Raw genomic sequence first — 19,367 nt, 5'->3', positions numbered from 1 at the left:
CAACTTTCCAAAGCAATGGCTTCCTCGCTGCCATTACAGACTGATAAACAATGTGCGCTCTAATGCGAGAGCACTGGGAACTCGGCGGATTTCAGCTGTGTACCTGGCAGAGCCTGCAGGGGTTGTTAGCATTGACAGCGCCGGTACACACGTGAAGCTTCCAGGCAGATTGTTGGCAGAGCGAGCCGGCTTCTCTCAGACGGGTGTCAGCTGGCTGCAAGCCTCCCAGCCTTCTCCTCCACCACCTTGCTCTCCTCCCCGTCATGGCAGGAGCAGAAAAAGAGCTTTATGGAGCCCCATAATGATACGTGGCAAATGTGCAACACTGGGGTGATTGTTAACGGCGGCAGCTGCGCAGATAGTCTGGATGATGGAAAATCAGTGGGACCTCATTTTGGTTTGCCAGTATGAATATTAATGGCTCGTTTCCAGGCCATGGCTAATGATGAGGAAAATTCCCTAATAAAAACTTGATGTGATGGGCAACGACCCGCGGGGTCACTGGAGACAGTCAAAGTTAATAGTGTGCCATCAGGTGTGAGGAGTTAAGTGATTAGAGGCACAGAACCTAATCCTGATGTTTTTCTCCCCCCTCGGCTATGAGTCAGTGTGGGAGGGAGGGAGGGCGGGAAGTGGGAGGGAAGGGGAGCAGATGAGGTTTATATCGCTTGACAACAGAGGGTTGCAGCCCTTACGAGGCAGACTTCCCACTACATGCAAACAAAGAACGCTGTAGGTTGTGCTGCTCGCTTCCTCTTTATAACTCCGAGTGACACTTAGGTTCCTCTCAGCACTCGGTACTGCTGAGGATAGAATCACAAACATCATTTCAACCAGACTAAAGATACTGTATCCTCTAAATTTAACCCGTACTTTAAATATTAAAAACTTCAGATGGTATTATAGTAAAATGTGTGTGCAGTGGATTTGTAAGTTTGGTTTATGTGTGAAAGTACGAACGTTTCCCTGGTTTGCAAGCGGTGCTATTCCCCCGAGGCCCCATTCACACGACAACGTTTCAAGTGAAACTGCATCTTTTGAATTTTTTTGCGTTTTTGTTTCAAAAAGGTGTTGCGTTTACGCTGCAACGTTTTGAAAACAGATGTTTGTTTACAATGGCAGAAACACCGTCAGACCACGAGTTGGTTCCATATTCGAGCACTCAGAATTAAAAACATTTTGTGCATGTACTCCTTCATTGGGATAGATAAATGACACCTGTGTAGTTTCACCTGTTTTCCCACTGAGTTTCACTTCATGTGCTGCTTTCTCGCTGCTCGCTCAGATTTGAGGTGGAATTTTTCGCGGTATATAAACGTTTTCTTCCCAGACAGACTGCACAGCAGACGCTCAGGTGCTTTGTCACCTTTTACTGAGTCAAACTCAAAGTGAGGTCAGCTGAAGGTCCTGCTTGCTGCTGCGCTCCATCTCGTCTCCGGTTGTTTACACCGACGTCATTGTTACGAGACAAAATCCCGGTTTGTTAACGCAGTAATGCTGTGTGCGTGCGAGGAAGTAGCGGTAATCTAATTACTGTTTCTGCAAAAGTAATCCCTTACTTTAATCGTTACAATATGGTGAAGTTCTGTGTTCAAACCACTTCTTTCATGCAAGTTTCTCGTTCCCTCTTTGTGGCACCTGCTCCTGAGATGTGACCATATTGCTATAATGCAGATGGCAAATCACAACACTGTGAATGTCAAGCATGCAGAGGTAATTAAAATACAGAGAAAGTGGACCGGTCCCAGGGGAGTAGCCGTCATCACGCAAACAATACAGTTTGATGTATGTAATTATCTCAGATTCCTTCTGTTAATCTTTGATTAGTCCAACATCAACTTTGAGCCCGAGGCCCCGTGTGTGCGTGTGTGCGTGTGTGCGTGTGTGCGTGTGTGCGTGTGTGCGTGTGTGTGTGTGTGTGTGTGTGTGTGTGTGTGTGTGTTGAGACAAGTATAAGGTCAGTATGAAGCTTTTAGAATCAGATTCATGGTAAGTCTCCATAAATTTCACCATTCCTGCCATTGACATGTAAACAGAGATAATTTTCAAAACGTTGCTGCGTAAACACAAACATTATATCTTTATTCACTTGAAATGTTGTCGTGTAAACGCCAACTAAATGTCCTGTTGTTTTCTAACACTAAAACGGAGAGGTTTTTTTTTGTTGTTGTTATTTTTTTAATTCAATTCATCCACAGGAGTTTGTGTTCCTCTGCATTTCAGATCACCTTCCAATCCAGCCATTAGCACCAAGCTCCATTACAAACCGAGCTCCATCCTCTGCTTCTACTTTATTGATGGTGATATAACATGTGGACGTAAAGACTTACCCATGTGGAGTTAATGAAAAAATTAAATTAAAAGAGTCTGATGTATAAAATCCACTCTGTGGATATGTTTGAGCACCTTCCAGTAAAATAAAAGATAGAAAAAAGAAAAAAAAAAAGTACTCCAGAATATTGAAACCAGAGGTCACAGACTATAAAGTTGTTATTATTTTATGGAAGGCTTCATTTTCCTGCCCTCCTTTAGCTCTCCCGTCCCGCTGACTGGAACCCAGAGTTTGCGGTCAAATCGAATATCTTGTGGATAAAGTTTTACATTTGAAGGGAAATTACAGTCAGATGTTGGCCTGCTGCTTTTGGCCGGAGCTGCTCACTCGGATCAGACCTGGTTATATTAGTCCAGACAGAAGTCTGGTCCTCCCTGACGAAACATTCTTGGCTTCTGAAAGAAGCGTTCGCCTTATGTGACTATAAAGACTGTCTGAAGCACTCATGCTGAGATGCCCCCCCCCGCCAGTCCTTTCTTTCAGGACTTCTCTTTCCCACCGTACTTTTATGTGACAGTTCGACATCAAGCAGACGCGGTGGAAATTAGATGTTCGATGTCATCGCCAAAGAGCCTTGCTTACTTTAATGATGTGTCCCAGTCAGGCATGTCATGTTGAATTTCCTCTCCCCACCCTGAACTCTTAGGTGTATTTACAAAGCTGTCTTTTGTGGATAGCTTCTTTTTTTTTTTTTTTTTTTTAATGCAATGTGTGTCTGCTGGATTTATTTCTGAAGGAGAGTGATGCCAAAGTTTACTCTCGGTTCACTCGAGTGTGAAGTCACATCGGCCCTGGATTGTGTTTGGGGCGTGTCTGTTTTTGTCTTTTTTCTTTTGATAACATTCAATTAGTGATTCCAAACCAGGGGGGTTCGACCCCCACGGGGGGGGGGGGGGCTGCCAAAGATTCATGGCAGGATCGCAAAGCTTTGATTTTAATGCAGGGGTGTCAAAAATGAGGCCCATGGGCCACATCTGACCCACAACAGGCTCAAATCTGGTCCACCAAACCCAAGATAGCAAACTGGCATTAACCTCGAAGTCACGCTGTCAGGGTGAGTTTGTAAAAACACCCATAATCCAACAGCTATGAAAGAAATTTGTGGGACATTTCACTGCATTTGGCACCAGAAGGTTTCATTAAAATTGGCTTTTTGTTGAGATTGTAGTCATTTTCAGTAGTAATTGTTTGGTTTTGTGAGAAGATAGACATTTTCCTTACTTCCACTCTACACCACAGCAAAAAAAAACATTTTAAAGTTTAAATTTGAGGGTTATTATGGCACTATTTTACCAGTCCGGCCCACTTAAGATGAATTTGGGCTGTATGTGGCGCCTGAACTAAATTGTGTTTGACACCCCTGATTTAAGGGGCAGAATATATTTTAATGTCTTAAAAACAGGTGAGTCAGCGTTTAATTATTTATGTCACAAAACTACTGCGTTTTCACATTAAAAGTGTAAGAGGCTAAAGTGGAATCTGAATCAGTCGACGTTCACAATGGTAAAACTTTAGGTCCCCAAAAGAAAAGGTTGTGAATCACGAGATTATAAGGACGAGGCTTTCCTACAGATGTTTATTTTCTTATTTCCATCCTGAAGAGTTCAGTCGTTTTCGTGTAACCAAGTTGCCTTTTTTTTTATTTATTTATTTTTTTGCTGTTCTAAAATTTTTATTTGCGAGTGTATTGTGACAGGGCCGGCTGCTCCAGCTTGGCGTGCCAAAGCAGGTGCTGTGTAGCAAACCCCGAGCTCATCAGTCTCCTCCTGCCCGTCTCGATTTGTTGTTTCTCAATTCACAGCGGCGGGACTAGCAGACTGAGTAATGAGTGGGTGAGAGCGAGAGACGGAGAGAGAGAGATAGGAGATGTAAGCGGGGGAGGGCAGGGGGGGGGGGGGGGGGGGGGGGCATGCATGGCACAGATCCCCATTTCACCATCGTGGTCTTCCTATATTCCCTGCGACTGCTGTGGCACAGCCCCGACCCAGCGGTCGGCCAGGCACGCTGCCATATCAAGCTGTGGTGGAGGATGAGGTGTCCAGGTTGGTGAGTCTGAGCTCACACTCATCTTCAGCCCCATGAAGCTGCCCCGCTTTCCCCCGCCATCCCCAACCTGCAGAGAGGAGTACTGGGCTCCAAGATGGCAATCAAGGCTTGATTTGCCAACACATTTCCAATGATTAAAATGTAATTAGCACAAGCGAGCGCCTCCTCCCCAGCTAATTTCCACGCACGCTGTGACAGGCAGGCGGTCGGCGGCACCCAGGCCCCAGCAGCAGATGGAGGAGGATGCACCGGGAAGGGAGAAAAGCATTTTGCCATGTGACTGTTTGCATCAGAAAACCATCAGGACGCGCAGTTATATCAGGAAGGGGGGGAGGGAACGAGGAGCCCTCGACGACGGCACGTCAAATTGGCACTGTTGGAGCTGACCCTGGCGATGGCTGCCATCCTTCATGCTGTCTCTCCCGCTCCCAGGCACGCAGGCAGGTTGCCGCCTTCCCCGGGCTTCAACCCCTTCAGCCATTCTGCAGGACAACCTGGCTCAGGTTGTTAAACAGACTCCGTCTTCTGTGCACTCGGGTGCTTTAATGAAGCCCCCATCAGCCATAATTAATTCAAAGGTCATGGAAAGCAACCAGCATCACCTCCGGCTAATGTGGCTCGTGGGGGCGACAATATGCATCCATCACCCACCCGGACTTCTAAAGAAGTACACGATGCAACTTGTAAAAACAGACACAGAAGATCAGCAATTGTTAAAAAAAAAAAAAACGAAACTGAAAACGTTTGTAAAACACACTCTGTTGGCTTTTAGAATTGTTTCTTTTTTTTTATTATTCTTGGACTGAGTTTACATCTGTTTGTATTTGAGGATTTCCAGAAGGTTAGGTCGGGGAAAAGGAACATGGCATAGTTGCCTTGCACGCATGCTTCCTGTGATGTGGTTACCTCTCCAGCGCAGACATTTCTTTCTGCGGGCAGCTCTGGCAGGAGACTCTGGTGAGTGCGGCCGCATCGTTTAGCATTCGGCCCATGGCTCCTTATGTTCCCCTTTGACTGGGCCAGTATTACTCTCAGCTGGAGAGGATTTAGGACAAGAATAATTTACTCCTACTTTCAGACCAATACAAACAAAAGGCTCGATGCTTGGACAGAGTGGAGGGGAAATTTGTAAGAGCACTCAGCCAAGAGAGAGGCCCGGGTGAGAGCAGAGGGGCAATCAGAAGTGCTCCGGATACCGGCCAACATCAACAGCTCTTAGAGCTGGAGCTAATGTTTGACATTCCTGTGTTACTTAAACTAAACACCAGGGTCTGGCTGTACAGTATAATGCTTGCCCTGTGTAAATAGCACTGGGCCTGGATAGAGTATCACTTTTCTTTGTCAGCCGAGGACTAATGGTTTCCTTACTGTACGTTGCCGTTGCTTTAAATAAGACTAGTTTCCTACCTCGGCCTGTCAGAGAACCAACCTCACTCGTCTCAATAGTACTATTGTTGTTGTTTTTGCTCTCTCTCCCAGTAGTGTAATACATTCGATTCTGATTCATTTTAAACCTTTGACACGGGTTTTTCATTGGGCTCGTTCTCCCAGGATGGGGATAAAGCATTTTTGACTCTACGGTTAACCGTCGCTCTGCAGGTTTATTCATACTCACCCGTCAGTAGCTATTCATATTACACTGAACTGGAGCAATAAGTGACTGTTGGAGCCCGCACTTACCTTCCAAAAACAACACCATACCTTGGTTAATAATGAAGAGGCACACCAATCGTTTGTGACATTTCCCGGTGTTTATAGCTAAGCTGCGACTTGTGCTAGCTACCCGCATCCGTTTCTGATGAAAGAACCAGTAAGTTCGGAGAAAAAAAAAAAAGAAAAACCCTCCAGATATGCAGGGATTCTTTTCCCCCGCCTCAGGTTGCGTTATGCATGAGGCAACGCATTAGTTCACTATGATCACTTATCAGTGAGTGACAGCTCTGACTTGTTTGTACGCCTGAAATGTGTTTTTATCTTTTTAAAGATATTATTATTTGTTGCTTCTTGCCCCGCGCTCGAGCAGCGAGTTGGAGGGAGCTTTGGCGTATGCACTGTGAGGACGATCAAATTGCCTGCCCTTGCCTGTCAGGCCTGATCTCAGGATTTTTTACTTTGCTCATTATAAAGGTATTTCCATTTTATTAAGTTTTCCCTTTTTTTTTTTCTTCCTTTTTTTTTTTTTTTCCCACCCTTTGTCGCTCTGGGAAATTTGCATACCTCTATTCCTGGGGAAAAAAAGTAATGACAGCAATTTCTTTTCTTTTCTCTCCCCCACTAGCCGTGTGAGTGCTTCGTTTAGTGGCACCTGCAAAAGCGACAGGCGCAGGGATGAGAAGTGAAAGAGAGCAGTTGATTAAATCATCATCAAGTCGCAGCACAGAAAGTCAATTCTGCTTGCCGTCTACAATGATATCCTTTTATCTTAAAGTAATGAGCTATGGCACTTTTGCATCGGGTAATACGATGAGTTCCATTAGCATGTTCCATTTGCTTCACAAGCAAGGGCAAGTCATTCCAGCCGGCTTCTATCTTGGCAATCAAAGCAATTGGCTGCACAGCCAGGGAACAGCGGGGGGGGGGGGGGGGGGTGGGCACAAGAAAGATTCTAGAGTTTTATTATTTTTTTATGGATCACAACACAGTGGAAAAAAAAAAAAAAAAAAAAATGATGTCCATTATTTGAAGGCTTTCTCCGCCCGGGTTCCCGGGTGTGTGTTATGCACAGGCAGAGAACCGGCTAATGAGCGCTCGGCCGCTCCGCCGTCGTCACATTGTGAGAGGCCTGAACGCCGCTGATCTCGCCGGCTGCCGCATTAGTCAGGTCCGTGTGGGAAGCCGCACGAGGACGACGCGCCACAGACACACCTGTTTATTCACAAGTTAAAATAGACGTATAAATGCACCCTGTGTGGAGCTTTTAATATCACACGGACGCTCACGTGTAATTATAATGTGCTCTCCTCTGTCACCATCCTGAGTGTCCCCCTCCATCACTGACAGCCTTTAGGGCTGCTGGCTTCCTGCGCAGTGTATTAAAACGGGGGTGGAATCTTGTGGGTGGTGGAGAAAAGGCAAGTGAGAGAGAAATGGAGCAAGGGAACGTCTGAGGAGTGTTTGCCCAGTGCGTTTATTGCCTCTGCATAATTTATGAGCTGCTGGAGCTGACCATCATGGCAGTGTGCCGCGGGCAGCCCCTGGGGCCGTGTGGGACAGGCCTGTAAATTGGATGCTATGCTCCTGCTGAGCTCGCAAGGCCCCTTTTTTTTTACCATCCAGCCTGAGAAACGGATCAGCCACAAACCCAGCCAGTTACCTTTGAGCTCTGCAGGGCCCCAGATCAGCAAAAAACAAGAGAGGGAGTCAAAAAAAAAAAAAAAAAAAGAGAGATGGGGAGAGTGAGAAAGGAAGGAAAAAAACCAGCAGGGCCTTCTGTCGCTCACTCCCTGGGCTGTCAATCATTACACCCCCTCCTTCCCTCCCTCCCGCCATACTTTAATCGACACCCACCACCCCCCTCCTGCTCTCCTACCCACACACTGTACCAGCCCCTGCCCATATTCCCCCCCAGTGCCTTCTTCATTACCGACTCCAGTGCTTCTCTGCACCTCAGCCATATGCACGGCGTTGAGGGCCGCCAGTCACCCAGCATCACACTAATTAGTTGATAAAGAATTAAGTGGACCTTGAAATTGAAATTGGAACGAAAAAATGAAATCTAGCCACTTTTTCCTCCCTCCATTACAAAGTTCTCTACCTCCTCTTGTCATTTCGCCATCCCCAGCCTCGAGCAGGAACACACATCACAGAATTGGAATTCAAAGGGGCGATTAGCGTTTTGAAATTCCGGCGCCATCAGACTTTTACATCGGTTTCAATGTTAACAAGGGCAGCGCCACACATCCTGTCGGTTGCTTATATCGGCTGATGAACCCAACGTGAGAGGTTTGGTCATTAAAAAGCTAATAAGATATAAAATTGTAAATTACATTACAGCTTGCACGTGTGTTGAGATTACGTCCGTGCAAAACCTCGCCACATCTAATCATTTTCCTTTCTTCACTTGCAGGGTGACACAGAGAGTGACCAGGACGACAAGGTAAGCCCGGCGTCTGTCTGGCATCTCTTCATGTGGCGTTGAAAGCGCTTCAGGCATCTTTTATCAGGATTCAATACAATTCAAACATTAGACTTTTCGTTAAGACTGGAGAATTTAATGTAATTAGAATTAAACATCCTGTTAATAAGAATGAGAAAGCCTTAATTACTTGCGCATTAATTATAAATGACTTAATGATGTGCAAAATCTAAATCAAAGTGTTCTGGCTTTTTAGGGTTTTGATGACATTTAAATGAGACTTGCTGTGACATCCAGGGAGCTGTGGGTGCAGGTTTTTCCCCCAGCGTTTCTATCTTTTGCTATTTCTATGCATCTATCTGACTATATTCGGATCTGTTCATGAGATCCACACCGGTGCCGATTAGAGAGAACACGTGCTATTCCTGCTCCTGTTTTACCAATCAACACCTCCTTCGAGTTTCCTGCGCTGCATCAGCCTACTGTTGTGGTTTCTCACTTTTATGCCACCGTTGTTGCAGTCACCACTTTCACAAAACAAAAGTTATGGCTGGAATGAGTCTGGGAGCATTAAATTCCAGAGGTTTGTTTTTCATGCTCATTGTGGGGTGTGTAAATGTTTCTGTTTCAGAAAAGTTTCCAGTGTACACCACCACATTTGAAAATTTATGTCCCTTTCCACGGCGACAGCAGGAAAAACTAAAGAAGATGTAGTTTTCTTTTAGGGCCAAGAGTGTGTGCTGTTGTTTGTTTGAGTAATGAATTGACACACACACACACAGAGAACAAGAACAATCTGAGATTTTTGACATCTATCACTGATGAAAATCGGTCACGTAGTTTTGACGTAACCCTTAAAAGCTTATAAAATGAAATCCTGATCCAGAATCTGTTATTGTCCTTCTACTCCCACTATTTACTGCGGCCGTGATGCGCATGTGCAGTAGCAGCGTTCTCCACTATTTCCACTACGACAGAGTCAGAGTATTTTCAAAAAGGGGCGTCCTACCGCCCAAACCCCCCCCCCCCCCCCGTTTCCATGGAGATAGAGTTGTAGCATTTTCGAAAAGTTCCACCTTGGAGTTGTTTTCAAAAAGTTGCGTTCTCAGTGACTCCGAACGCCCAAAACACATTGAAGCTTTGCGCTTTCACTTAAATAGACGGAGTTAAAAGGTAATACCCTCTGATGGCGGAGCCTCTGGAAAGTTTATCATGTTAGCAGTGTTAGAATGGGCTTGTAATTTTAAAGCTGAAGCAATATGAAACCTCTGGAAAAAAAAAAAGAGCATTGGAGGTCTGGGCTCATGGTCCACGCTTCAGTCCGGACTGAGACGAAGCCACATCAGAGAGTGTGATGTTCCCCCGTGCACTCCATTATTTTCAGCACTCTCCTGAAAATGTCAATGTGTTAAGTCTGATTCACCCCAATTATTTTCGGGCCACTCTAACAATCCACCCAAACCTTTTCCCTCACCTTTACCTCCCGGAGATCAAATCCTCCGACTGCCTCGCAATGGAAATCAATGAAAGAAAATGCACAATGACATTTTCACATCTTCACTGTGCCTACTGCAGAAGGTGCGGGTGTAGCTTTTAATAATGTTTCAGTCAGAGGAAGGTGTGTTGCTGGCCGTGTGTGACGGTTTGTGTCCAAAGCGTCCCGATCGCCGGGATTCTCGAAGCAGCCACGTTATCCACTGACTTCTAACTAGAGATCTCGATGCACTCTAATGATTTAGTAATGCTATTTGCTTGTGGTGTTTAGACTGTGCGGCAAATTGAGTCATTACTCAGTGTTGTCGATTTAAATTGCTCCTGTCTCGGTGGCAATTCCTTTTTGTTTCACGAAGAGAGAGAGCGGGAGAGAGAGAGCACGGTAAGCTGTAATCCCCCCAGTGACTGTATTAATTCACCCTGGCTCACGTTACGCTCCTGATGAACAGCGCCGACTACACCTTCCTGTCATTGATTAATTGTGTGTTAAAGTAACAGAGGAGGGAATTAGTAAATAGGGGACCCCGATGACAAGGGGCTGACTCATGTGTTTCTCCTCGATGTAAGGGAGTAATTGGAGTTCCCGCTCTAGACTTTGACCCCCACCCCCCCCCCCCCCCACCCCACCCCACCCCCCGCAGTGCACATCACCTCTGCCACTATCTCCTCCTGCCAGGCGTGCCGTGCCCGCCGTCGCCACCGCCGCCATCATCTGCATTCGGTGGGCGACGCGGTCTACTTTACAACGACGCGGCAGAGGAGCACGCAGGAGAGCCGAGTCATTTTAATGGGTCAAATGTATTCAGATGAGGACGAATGTGGCTTATTTAGTTTCCCTTCAAAAGCAGGAAATGGAAAAAGTGTTCCCGGGAGAAATCATGTTCCGCCTGGTGCAGAAGGCCTCCGCCGCGTCGGCGGCGAGCTGCCAGGCTCTGATAAGAGACAGCTATTCGCATCTCAGGAGTGTGTGTGTGTGTGTGTGTGTGTGTGTGTGTGTGTGTGTGTGTGTGTGTGTGTGTGTGTGTGTGTGTGTGTGTGTGTGTGTGTGTGTGTGTGTGTGTGTGTGTGTGTGTGTGTGTGTGTTGGGAACTGTCAGAGCATTTGCTCATTACAAAGTGACCCGTAGGATGGGCCCTCTCCAACGTGACATGTTAATGGCATGCTGGGAGACAGGTAGGAGGAAGGCTCGCTACAATCACTCGTCACACAACACCGGTATTATTAGCTCGATACGCGTTATCATTAGCATCTCAGTGAGAGGGCCCACGACAACCAGGATCCGTCTCTCCGTCTGCCACTATCAAGCTCGGATAATGACAAGGGTAGAAGTCAGAGCTGTGTGTGAGGAAGAGGAGGACGATATGTGCGCGTGCAATTAATCGCTTCTATGATTGGGTATTTTAGCATACTGTCAAGATTTTGCATCTGCAGACATGAAGCATGACGTGCACCTGCCCAGAAATATACATGGGCTGAAATCCACCACTGCTGTGTTACATTACACTCAAGTTTCCTTTCTATAGCATCATCATCTCTTCATTCTTCAGCTTATTTTCCATAATTCAGTAACTTTGTTGATGCTACTGTCGCCTTGTTTAATTGTGCTGGATAGTTTGTGGATGGCATCGTAGGTAAGAAATCTGGTTTGTTTCTACTTTAAAGTGCCGATAACAAGGTGTGATATCATGATCGGTAGCTGCCCCGACTGAGGCAAATCTCTGATGACAAATCTTTTTTTTTGTTGTTGTTGTTGTTTTCGTTTCAGAAAGGTTTTGCGTTTGCATTGAAATAGCAGAAACGCTGAAATTGATGTAGTTAGCATGCCAGGCCACAAATTGGCGCTGTTGGTTATTTTCTTAGTGAAACCACACATGTGCGCAGAGTACAATACGTAATGTAAACATTAGCAATGGGAGCACACGGACATTCTAGTGGTCGGACGACCAAGTTGGATTGTTGTTACAGTGACTGTCAAAATAAAACGACCATGGACCGGGTGTCATGACAGTCTGGACGCAAACGTCGTTGTTATTGTCCATCTACTAAGCATGTCATTTACTACATCTTAGTTCAGAACAGTTTTTTTACGTTTCTACAGAGATGGAGTTGGAGCATTTTCAAAAAGTTCCACCATGGGAGCCGTTTTGACAAAGTAAATTTTTTCAACGGCTCCGAGCCCCGTTGTAAATGGACATCCAAAACGCCACGAAAAATTGCTGCGTCACGCAAACATGGCGAGAAATAGTCACTGGTTCAGTCTGGTGTTCAGCTATCGTCTGGATCCGTCACTACCTGGACCGATGTAGTTGCGTATGGTACGAGGAAGTGTAGATGTGTCATCCAGCTTTATGTAACTTTTACCGAAAGTACAGAATGATCGAAGCTATCTTCCCTTTTAGGTCTCGTAATGTCATTAACCATCAGTGATGGGAGCTCTGGGTAGATTGTTGAAATGTTCTCGAATCTGTGGCGCTCATGTTTATAATTAAAATGTCCTCGGTCACTTGTCTCCTCCACATTTTGGTGAATCGGAGTAAGATTTTAGCCCTTGTGGACCAAAATAGGCTTGTCCTGTTAGAATAAGCTATTCACATTGGTTGGAAAGCACTGCAACTCTTTCCTCAATATATTTCACATTTGTCTCTAACGCCACAAAAACGCATATATTCATGCTGTTAGTTTTAAGGGGCTGAGGGATCTCTGAGGAAAGTCTGCTAAACTCCTTCGGGGAGAATTATTCCATACAGTAATTCATAAATGTAAATGCACCTTGCCTAGTCTCTTGTAAAAATGTCTCCACTGAAACATTCAACAGTAATCATTTTCTATTTGAATCTTAACAGTTGTAAATTTGTCCTCCTTGTCGTAGCAGTCTTTGTAATATTGTCAAGAGTGCTCAGGCACTCGCTCTGTCTGGACGCGCTAATGCTTAAGTGATTTTTTTCCAGTAAGTGGCACCTTGAAACTGCCACTCAAACATTTTAGCATGAATATCCGCTGGTGCTCGAGCCTTATTTTTATTTAAAAAAAAATTTTCCTTCAGTGTCACCAATAGTGTAACTTAGAGAAGACAGTGACTCTGCACTGTAATCTGCGGGACTTTATCTCCATGGAGCTTTTTTTTTTTTTTTATTATTATTTCTGCTTCTCTCGCCTCCGGGCTTTTTTCTTTTATGGACCACACCTTTCCTGAGCGTTATTTACTCGCTCTATCAGTAGCCACTAGCTGTAAATGCCATTTTGAAAATGCTTTGCGTCTTATTAATGGCCATGCAACGGAGTGCTGTAATTTGCTGTGCTGGGCTCTTATTGGAGGCGAGGGATCTAAGTAGGTGCTTTAGAGCAGCCGAGAGAACCTGTTTGTCCTTGACATAAAATAAAGATCTGAACTGGTAATATATTTGCTGTTTCCCTTCCTTTATTGTTTTGCTGTGTTTGCCCTCAGGCAATTACAGCAGAAGAGTCGTGTTTCTCAATCACTCAGCAGCACTGTACATAAAACCATTTTATATCCTCCTCCCCCTCCTCAAACCCTCCCTCCTTCCACCGCAGTGGGAAGGATGAGTAATAAAAAGGAGAGAGCAACTTGTCAGCGTTAAAAGATTATGTGTTTTGCCCCCTCCAAAGGAAGAGAGTAGTGTTTACAGGCTTGAGTGGGTGCTCGCTAGGCCGAGGCTGAGGCTGATTGCACTAGAGTACCCTGTCAGCCAGTGATTTGTCATGTACTTTATCATCCTTGTCACTCTGCAGAGCGTTGTCATAGGTAACGTTCCCGCCTGCCCCCTCCCCTCTCCGTGCTTTGTACCCAGTCAGTGTAGGAAATTTGTATTTACTTTGGGGGAGTGTAATTTGTTCCTCATGGATAATATGACCCTTAGCGGAGCCGGATCACGGGTTAGTTGAAGTGATATTTTCCGGTAATGGTAGTCGTACATCATGGCTGTCAGGCCGGGTTAGGAGGCGAGCACATTACAGCTCCATTTTAGCACTGCAGGCATCTGGGATTATTTTCCATAACCAAGTATGACATGACCGCTCTGCGGAGTGCATTAAATTTTTACTAGCTTTTTTCCCTCCCCCGGCAACTTCTGTGGCTTTTCCCCGGGTCTGAGTCTCAGGGCTGCCACAGTGATGGATACCCCCAGAGTCCCAGTAGTACTGGCCAAGGTTAGCGGGTGTCACAGACCTACACCGCTCCTCTCCATCCAATAACCTGCAAATCCCTGCTCCCTCTGAGGCGCGTGCACCGCCCACCGCCGCAGCCGAGCCAGCGTCTCCTCACAGAGATATAACATGTTTATCCCTGTGTGAGAACTAAAACATACAGATACACACAGACACATAGATGATGGACGTTTGGACCTCGTGTAACCCCCCCCACCGTTCCCACCCGTCTCATTGAACTCCATGAATAGAGATCATGTTTACATACGGCAGCGCCCCGTGTCCACAGACAACGTTTCCCTCCCGAGCTTTTGATTGCTTTCTTTTCTCTCCTGCCTCCGACTCTGCTATTTCCTCCCCCATTTTGATTTGATTCCTCTCTCCTTGGCAGCAAGGTCAGCAGTGTAAATGCCACTTCTTGCCATTGACAAATGGTCCCACCCCCCAACCCCCCACCCTCCCACCCACCCACCCCAGTCTGATAATCAGTGAGGTCTCAGAGGTGGACGAGCAGGCGGAGCTCATTAGGGCGCCACAGATGAGAAATTAATGTGGAGATTCCAGGTCTGGCATAGAGCCGCCGCACTGATGGGCCCTTTGGTGGGGGGGGGCGGTGAAGTCGGGGGGTTGGGGGGTATACTGGAAGGGAGTGTCTGTGGGGTGGATGGGGATGGATGGACTCCATCTGATGGATGACCAGGTCAGTGGGCAGCAGCACTCCCCAGACAGTCTCACACACACACATACACACACACACACACACACACACACACACTGTCCTCCCCTCACATGTCGTGCAGCTCATCTCGAGCATGCGCCCAGCGGTACAGCGCCAACCCGGAGTGGTGCGAGGCCACACGAGTGAAGGTCAAAGGAAAAGCGTTTCACCCCCGACTGACACGCTGGTAATTAAATGGAAGCAGTGTAATTGACAGAAATGTTCACGTCCCCCTTTTTTTTTTCTCTGACCTGACGGCGACATGAGGTGAAAAAGTCAGCCGGCAATTTACGAGTCATTTCAAACAACTTACTGTGATTTATAAATGCAGCTGCAGCTGCTTTCTTTGGCCCAGTTTTCATAGTGTTTCAAGTAAAATTGTGACATTTTTGTTGGATTTTAGCTATTTGTTCATACAACAATGCCATTGTGACTTTCTGAGAACAGTCTTGTTTGAAAGCGACTCCCAGAATGCAGCGTTTTCGTAACACACTGGTCTCCATTGTCGTATGAACAGGCAAAACTGTACTTTTTTTGAATGTATAGATCGTTGAATCTAGATCGTAGTAGATCGTCCTTCTGCACATCAATTGTATAGGGTTGTTTTTTTTGCTCTTTCGTTCTGAAATTAACAGCACTTGTTGAATAAACCCCACATTTACTTCTTCATCTAGTTCTTATTTGGAGTCACATTTCCACCAGCTACTGAGAGGGTCAATGCAATGAATAAAGACAGTACTTGAAGGTGCTTGCACATTGACATTGTGTGTGGTTGCTATAGAAGAAACGCTGACTCCTGGCTTTGCATGCAGACTACAGTATCATCGGCATACTGGTGATTCTGTGTACAGTGATCATTACTGAAAAGTTGCTATCAAAATGTAAAAAATATTGTGAAAATCATCTGTTTCTAGCTAATCATTCTCTTGTAAGCAGTGTTTTGCATTCAAACTTTCGTGAAACCTCATGTTAGTTTGTAATCCGGTGAAGAAAACTGGAAAAATATGCCAAAATGTGATCTCTTGTTTAAATGGGCCATATTATGCAAAATTTGCTTTCTAATGGTTTTCCAACAGTAAAACTCATCCCCATACCTGGAATGATGCCCCAGAAGTTGGGAAAATCTGTCATCTCTCTCCCTGACTTGTTTCAGGCCACGTTAACACGTACCTGGGAATCTGAATTTGAATTTCGTTTGGGCCTCACATTTACACATAAACGCAGCTACGACTCACTACAAATGATGATTCCTGAAAGAAAGTGGAGATCTGGATGAAATCCATCTCCCCGGGTGCATCTAAAAGGGGGTAGGCGGATATTTACAATTCGTGACGTGATGTTTACTCCCGGATTTTGATTGGCTATAATGGCTTCATTGTTCTCGCTACACTGCCCCCTACAGGTTTGGCATGCTCATAGCAGCTCTGAACCTGGTGTATATGCAGTCCATGTAAATTAAGATTTTTTTTCTAAAGGTAGATGGGGAAATGTCAGTTTTGTAAAAACCCAATTTTTAAAAAGTGTGTTGCTCCAAACAGCCAATCAGAAATCAAACTCTATATTGTGTCATCGGGGGTTTAGCCAATCACAATCAAGATAGGCCCTCCCTTTGACTCCTCCCACATTTAGGCAGCTCTGCTCTGGCACGTGGCACCACGAGAGGAAGGACTTCCTCCTCTTCCCAAGATGGGCTTGTGTGGGCGGAGCCAGTCCAACTCACACAGACACAGCAGATTCTGAATGCAGCTCCTATGATCAAATATTCAAATTGAGGAAAATCGGGGAAAAGAAGGATTTGGGGCAAAAAAAACTTGAATACAATGATTTTGAACCACAACAAGACCCATGTGAAAGTGTTGAAAAGCTGGATAATATGACTGCTTTCATGTGGCTTGCTAACTGAACAATTGCAAATTAATTCAGTTTGATGAGTCATCCAGGACTCACACAAAACTAGCTCATATTAGTCAGGATGGCTGACCCCCTTTATTGTCCTTTGCGTAAACTCCTGCTCCCCCTCAGCCGTCCCGCCAGGTGAATCCTCGTTCTGTCACAGCACATCTCCTCCTGCTAACACTCACAGCCTCCGAGCTGGTCAATGATCGTGTCACTAATGTTTTCTTTGTGCCATCTGTCTCCGTTTAAGCTTTTATGGTTTCCAGAATTGTAATTGTAAAACGCAAAATGAGGACAGGGATCTTCTCTCCCACCAATTATATAGTGATATGCCAACATTTAAACTAGGATGACAACAATAGAGTCAGACCTTGAAGGTTTTTTTCTTTCCCCTCATAGGAAATTGTGAGTCGGCTTTGAAGTCCCTTTGAAGAGTTTTAAATTATATCATGAAAGCTTTTGGATCTGGAAATATAAAAAATCTGTGTGTCAGATAACTGTTTGTACTGATGTTGATCTAACAAGTTATGAGGATACTTAGAGTTTATTTTAACCAGTTTCATGTACTTTCAAGAGAACAGAAAAATAAAAATATAAACACATGGTTTTTGTTTTTATAATAAAGCTACACACAGATGCATGCAGAGAACAATAGGCTTTAACATTAACAATGGTCAGTACACAAGCATTCGTATCGACAGATGACCAAGTTCTTTTTACAGTGACTGTCAAACAAATAAAACAACCAAGTTCCTGGAAAGTATGGACGAGGAGCCATGACACTCTGGAGGCAAACATTGTTGTTATTGTCTATCTCATCACGCATGTGCAGAAGTGTTTACTACAGCCGTGGTACACATGAACAGTAGCAGCATTTTCAAAAAGTTCCACCTTAAGAATTTGCAAAAAGTTGGGATTTCAGTGGCTCCGAGCACCACTGTTGCGTAAACAGACTCACAAAACGCAATGAAAATTTAGTGTTTTCACTTTCACACTCTTTTTGCTAACGAGCAAAAAAAATTATTTTTATTTTTTTTTTAATAATTCTGGATACCAATGCTGCCACAATTTGTATGATAAACTTTTTGAACGTCTCATCCATACAACCCACTCACCCAATCATGCTTGACTATCAAGCCTCTGAGCAGCCGTTATAGATTTAGAGATTTATTAGCATGCCCAAAATTTACTTAAAAAAATTAACTTTTTTCCATTTTATTGTCTTTTGCCTCTTTAGCCAACACTGGAGACCAACAATTAGGACTTACATTGAAACCAGCTATCGAGGCCCTTTTTTCCTCGATTTATGATTAAACCTTCAATACAGTCTGCGACGCTTCTAAAACACCAACATCCGCATCACTGCAGAGGTTTTTAAAGCCAAACTAAATGTCGGGTGCTTATTACCTCCACACCAACTGTTTGTGTATCATATAACGTCTTTCAACTTTGGAATATTTCAATTTCCAGTGAGCAGAGGTCTGGTTACAGCCACCATACACAGAATGAGTATAATGACTTATTCCATTTAATTCTTGTTTAACAGTTTCCGTGCACTTGATGTGCCAGCTTTAAGAAAGTATCTGATAAGGCCTTGACTCTTTACAAAGACTATGTATTTATCAGTTGTACAAAAACCATTCCCAGGCACTTCAGGACTACGTCAGCTCTAACTTTGGTATGTCAATGCTGACGATCTGTTTAACGGTCCAAGACATGAGGTTATTAAAGTCACCGCTGAGGCATTCGGGTTATTCTTATTACAGTCACAGACGTGCCAAGATGTTTTCTTCAATTTATTTATTTTTTTGTTGTTGGCAAAATGTGGCAAATACTCAAATGCACCTTCATTCAAAAGCAAGTAGAATGCAATCTGAAACTTTCTGCGTGCATAAAAGGTTTTGCTATTGCCCTTTAGATTCGCTCCCGACGCTCTTTGATGGCTTTCATCGTGGCAATCGTGGTGCTGAAACACAGGATTGCAGGAGGTTTGACTCTTACCTTGAGACGTGATATTATACAAGCCCTAATGTGTTACACTTGCCTCTAGAGTGCTCAACCTCACCATTCATTTATGGCCAACAATAAAATGTAATAATGCACACGTTTGAATAGGACAAGGTTGCCAAGTCCTTGAAATTGAATGAAGGAGGGGGGGAACAGTCACAGCAGTGAATCATGTTTCTAAGGCAATGATTCAATTCCCAGAGCAAGCTGAGAACACAGGGAATGGAAAATAATTCTATCAGCAACAAAAACCATAAATATGCTGTTTGACTGAGATGTGCATTCCTGCGGAAAGAAAAAGCCATTTCCCTCTTTCCTGACCTGGAAAAGAAAAATGTTTCAGGCAAATTGTGCACATATATCAAAGGTTTTATGAGATTGGCCACCTACGGAGATGCCGTGGAGTGGAAACACAACCTCCGTTAAAAGATAATAAATCCAGCGTATATTTAAGAAAAGTACCAGCGTAATGAGGGAGAGATATTTTTTTTCTCCACTGTTTAAGTTTGTTCTTGCAGCGAGATTTCTTTATCAATAGTGCAGCGACGGGCCGGCGTATTATTCCCAGTAACTGATTGAACTACTTTCATAGCCATCTGTTCTGCACATCATTAGCTCGCTCCCTTGTTCCTAAT

General features: G+C 44.7%; 1 protein-coding gene across 1 annotated transcript in view; it reads left to right on the top strand.

The window, feature by feature from the left end:
- Positions 1-19,367, top strand: part of auts2a (activator of transcription and developmental regulator AUTS2 a) — a gene marked incomplete at its 5' end in the record, with an annotated part of 337,317 nt that overhangs the window by 206,653 nt on the left and 111,297 nt on the right. Inside the window, 1 exon segment of the mRNA XM_080482610.1 lies at positions 8,445-8,474. Coding sequence (XP_080338736.1) covers positions 8,445-8,474 — 30 coding nt within the window.

Source organism: Lipophrys pholis (assembly GCF_963383615.2).
Source record: "Lipophrys pholis genome assembly, chromosome: 16".
Lineage (NCBI taxonomy): Eukaryota > Metazoa > Chordata > Actinopteri > Blenniiformes > Blenniidae > Lipophrys > Lipophrys pholis.
The sequence above is the reverse complement of the archived record's forward strand: the minus strand, read 5'-3'. Positions and strand labels throughout refer to the sequence as shown.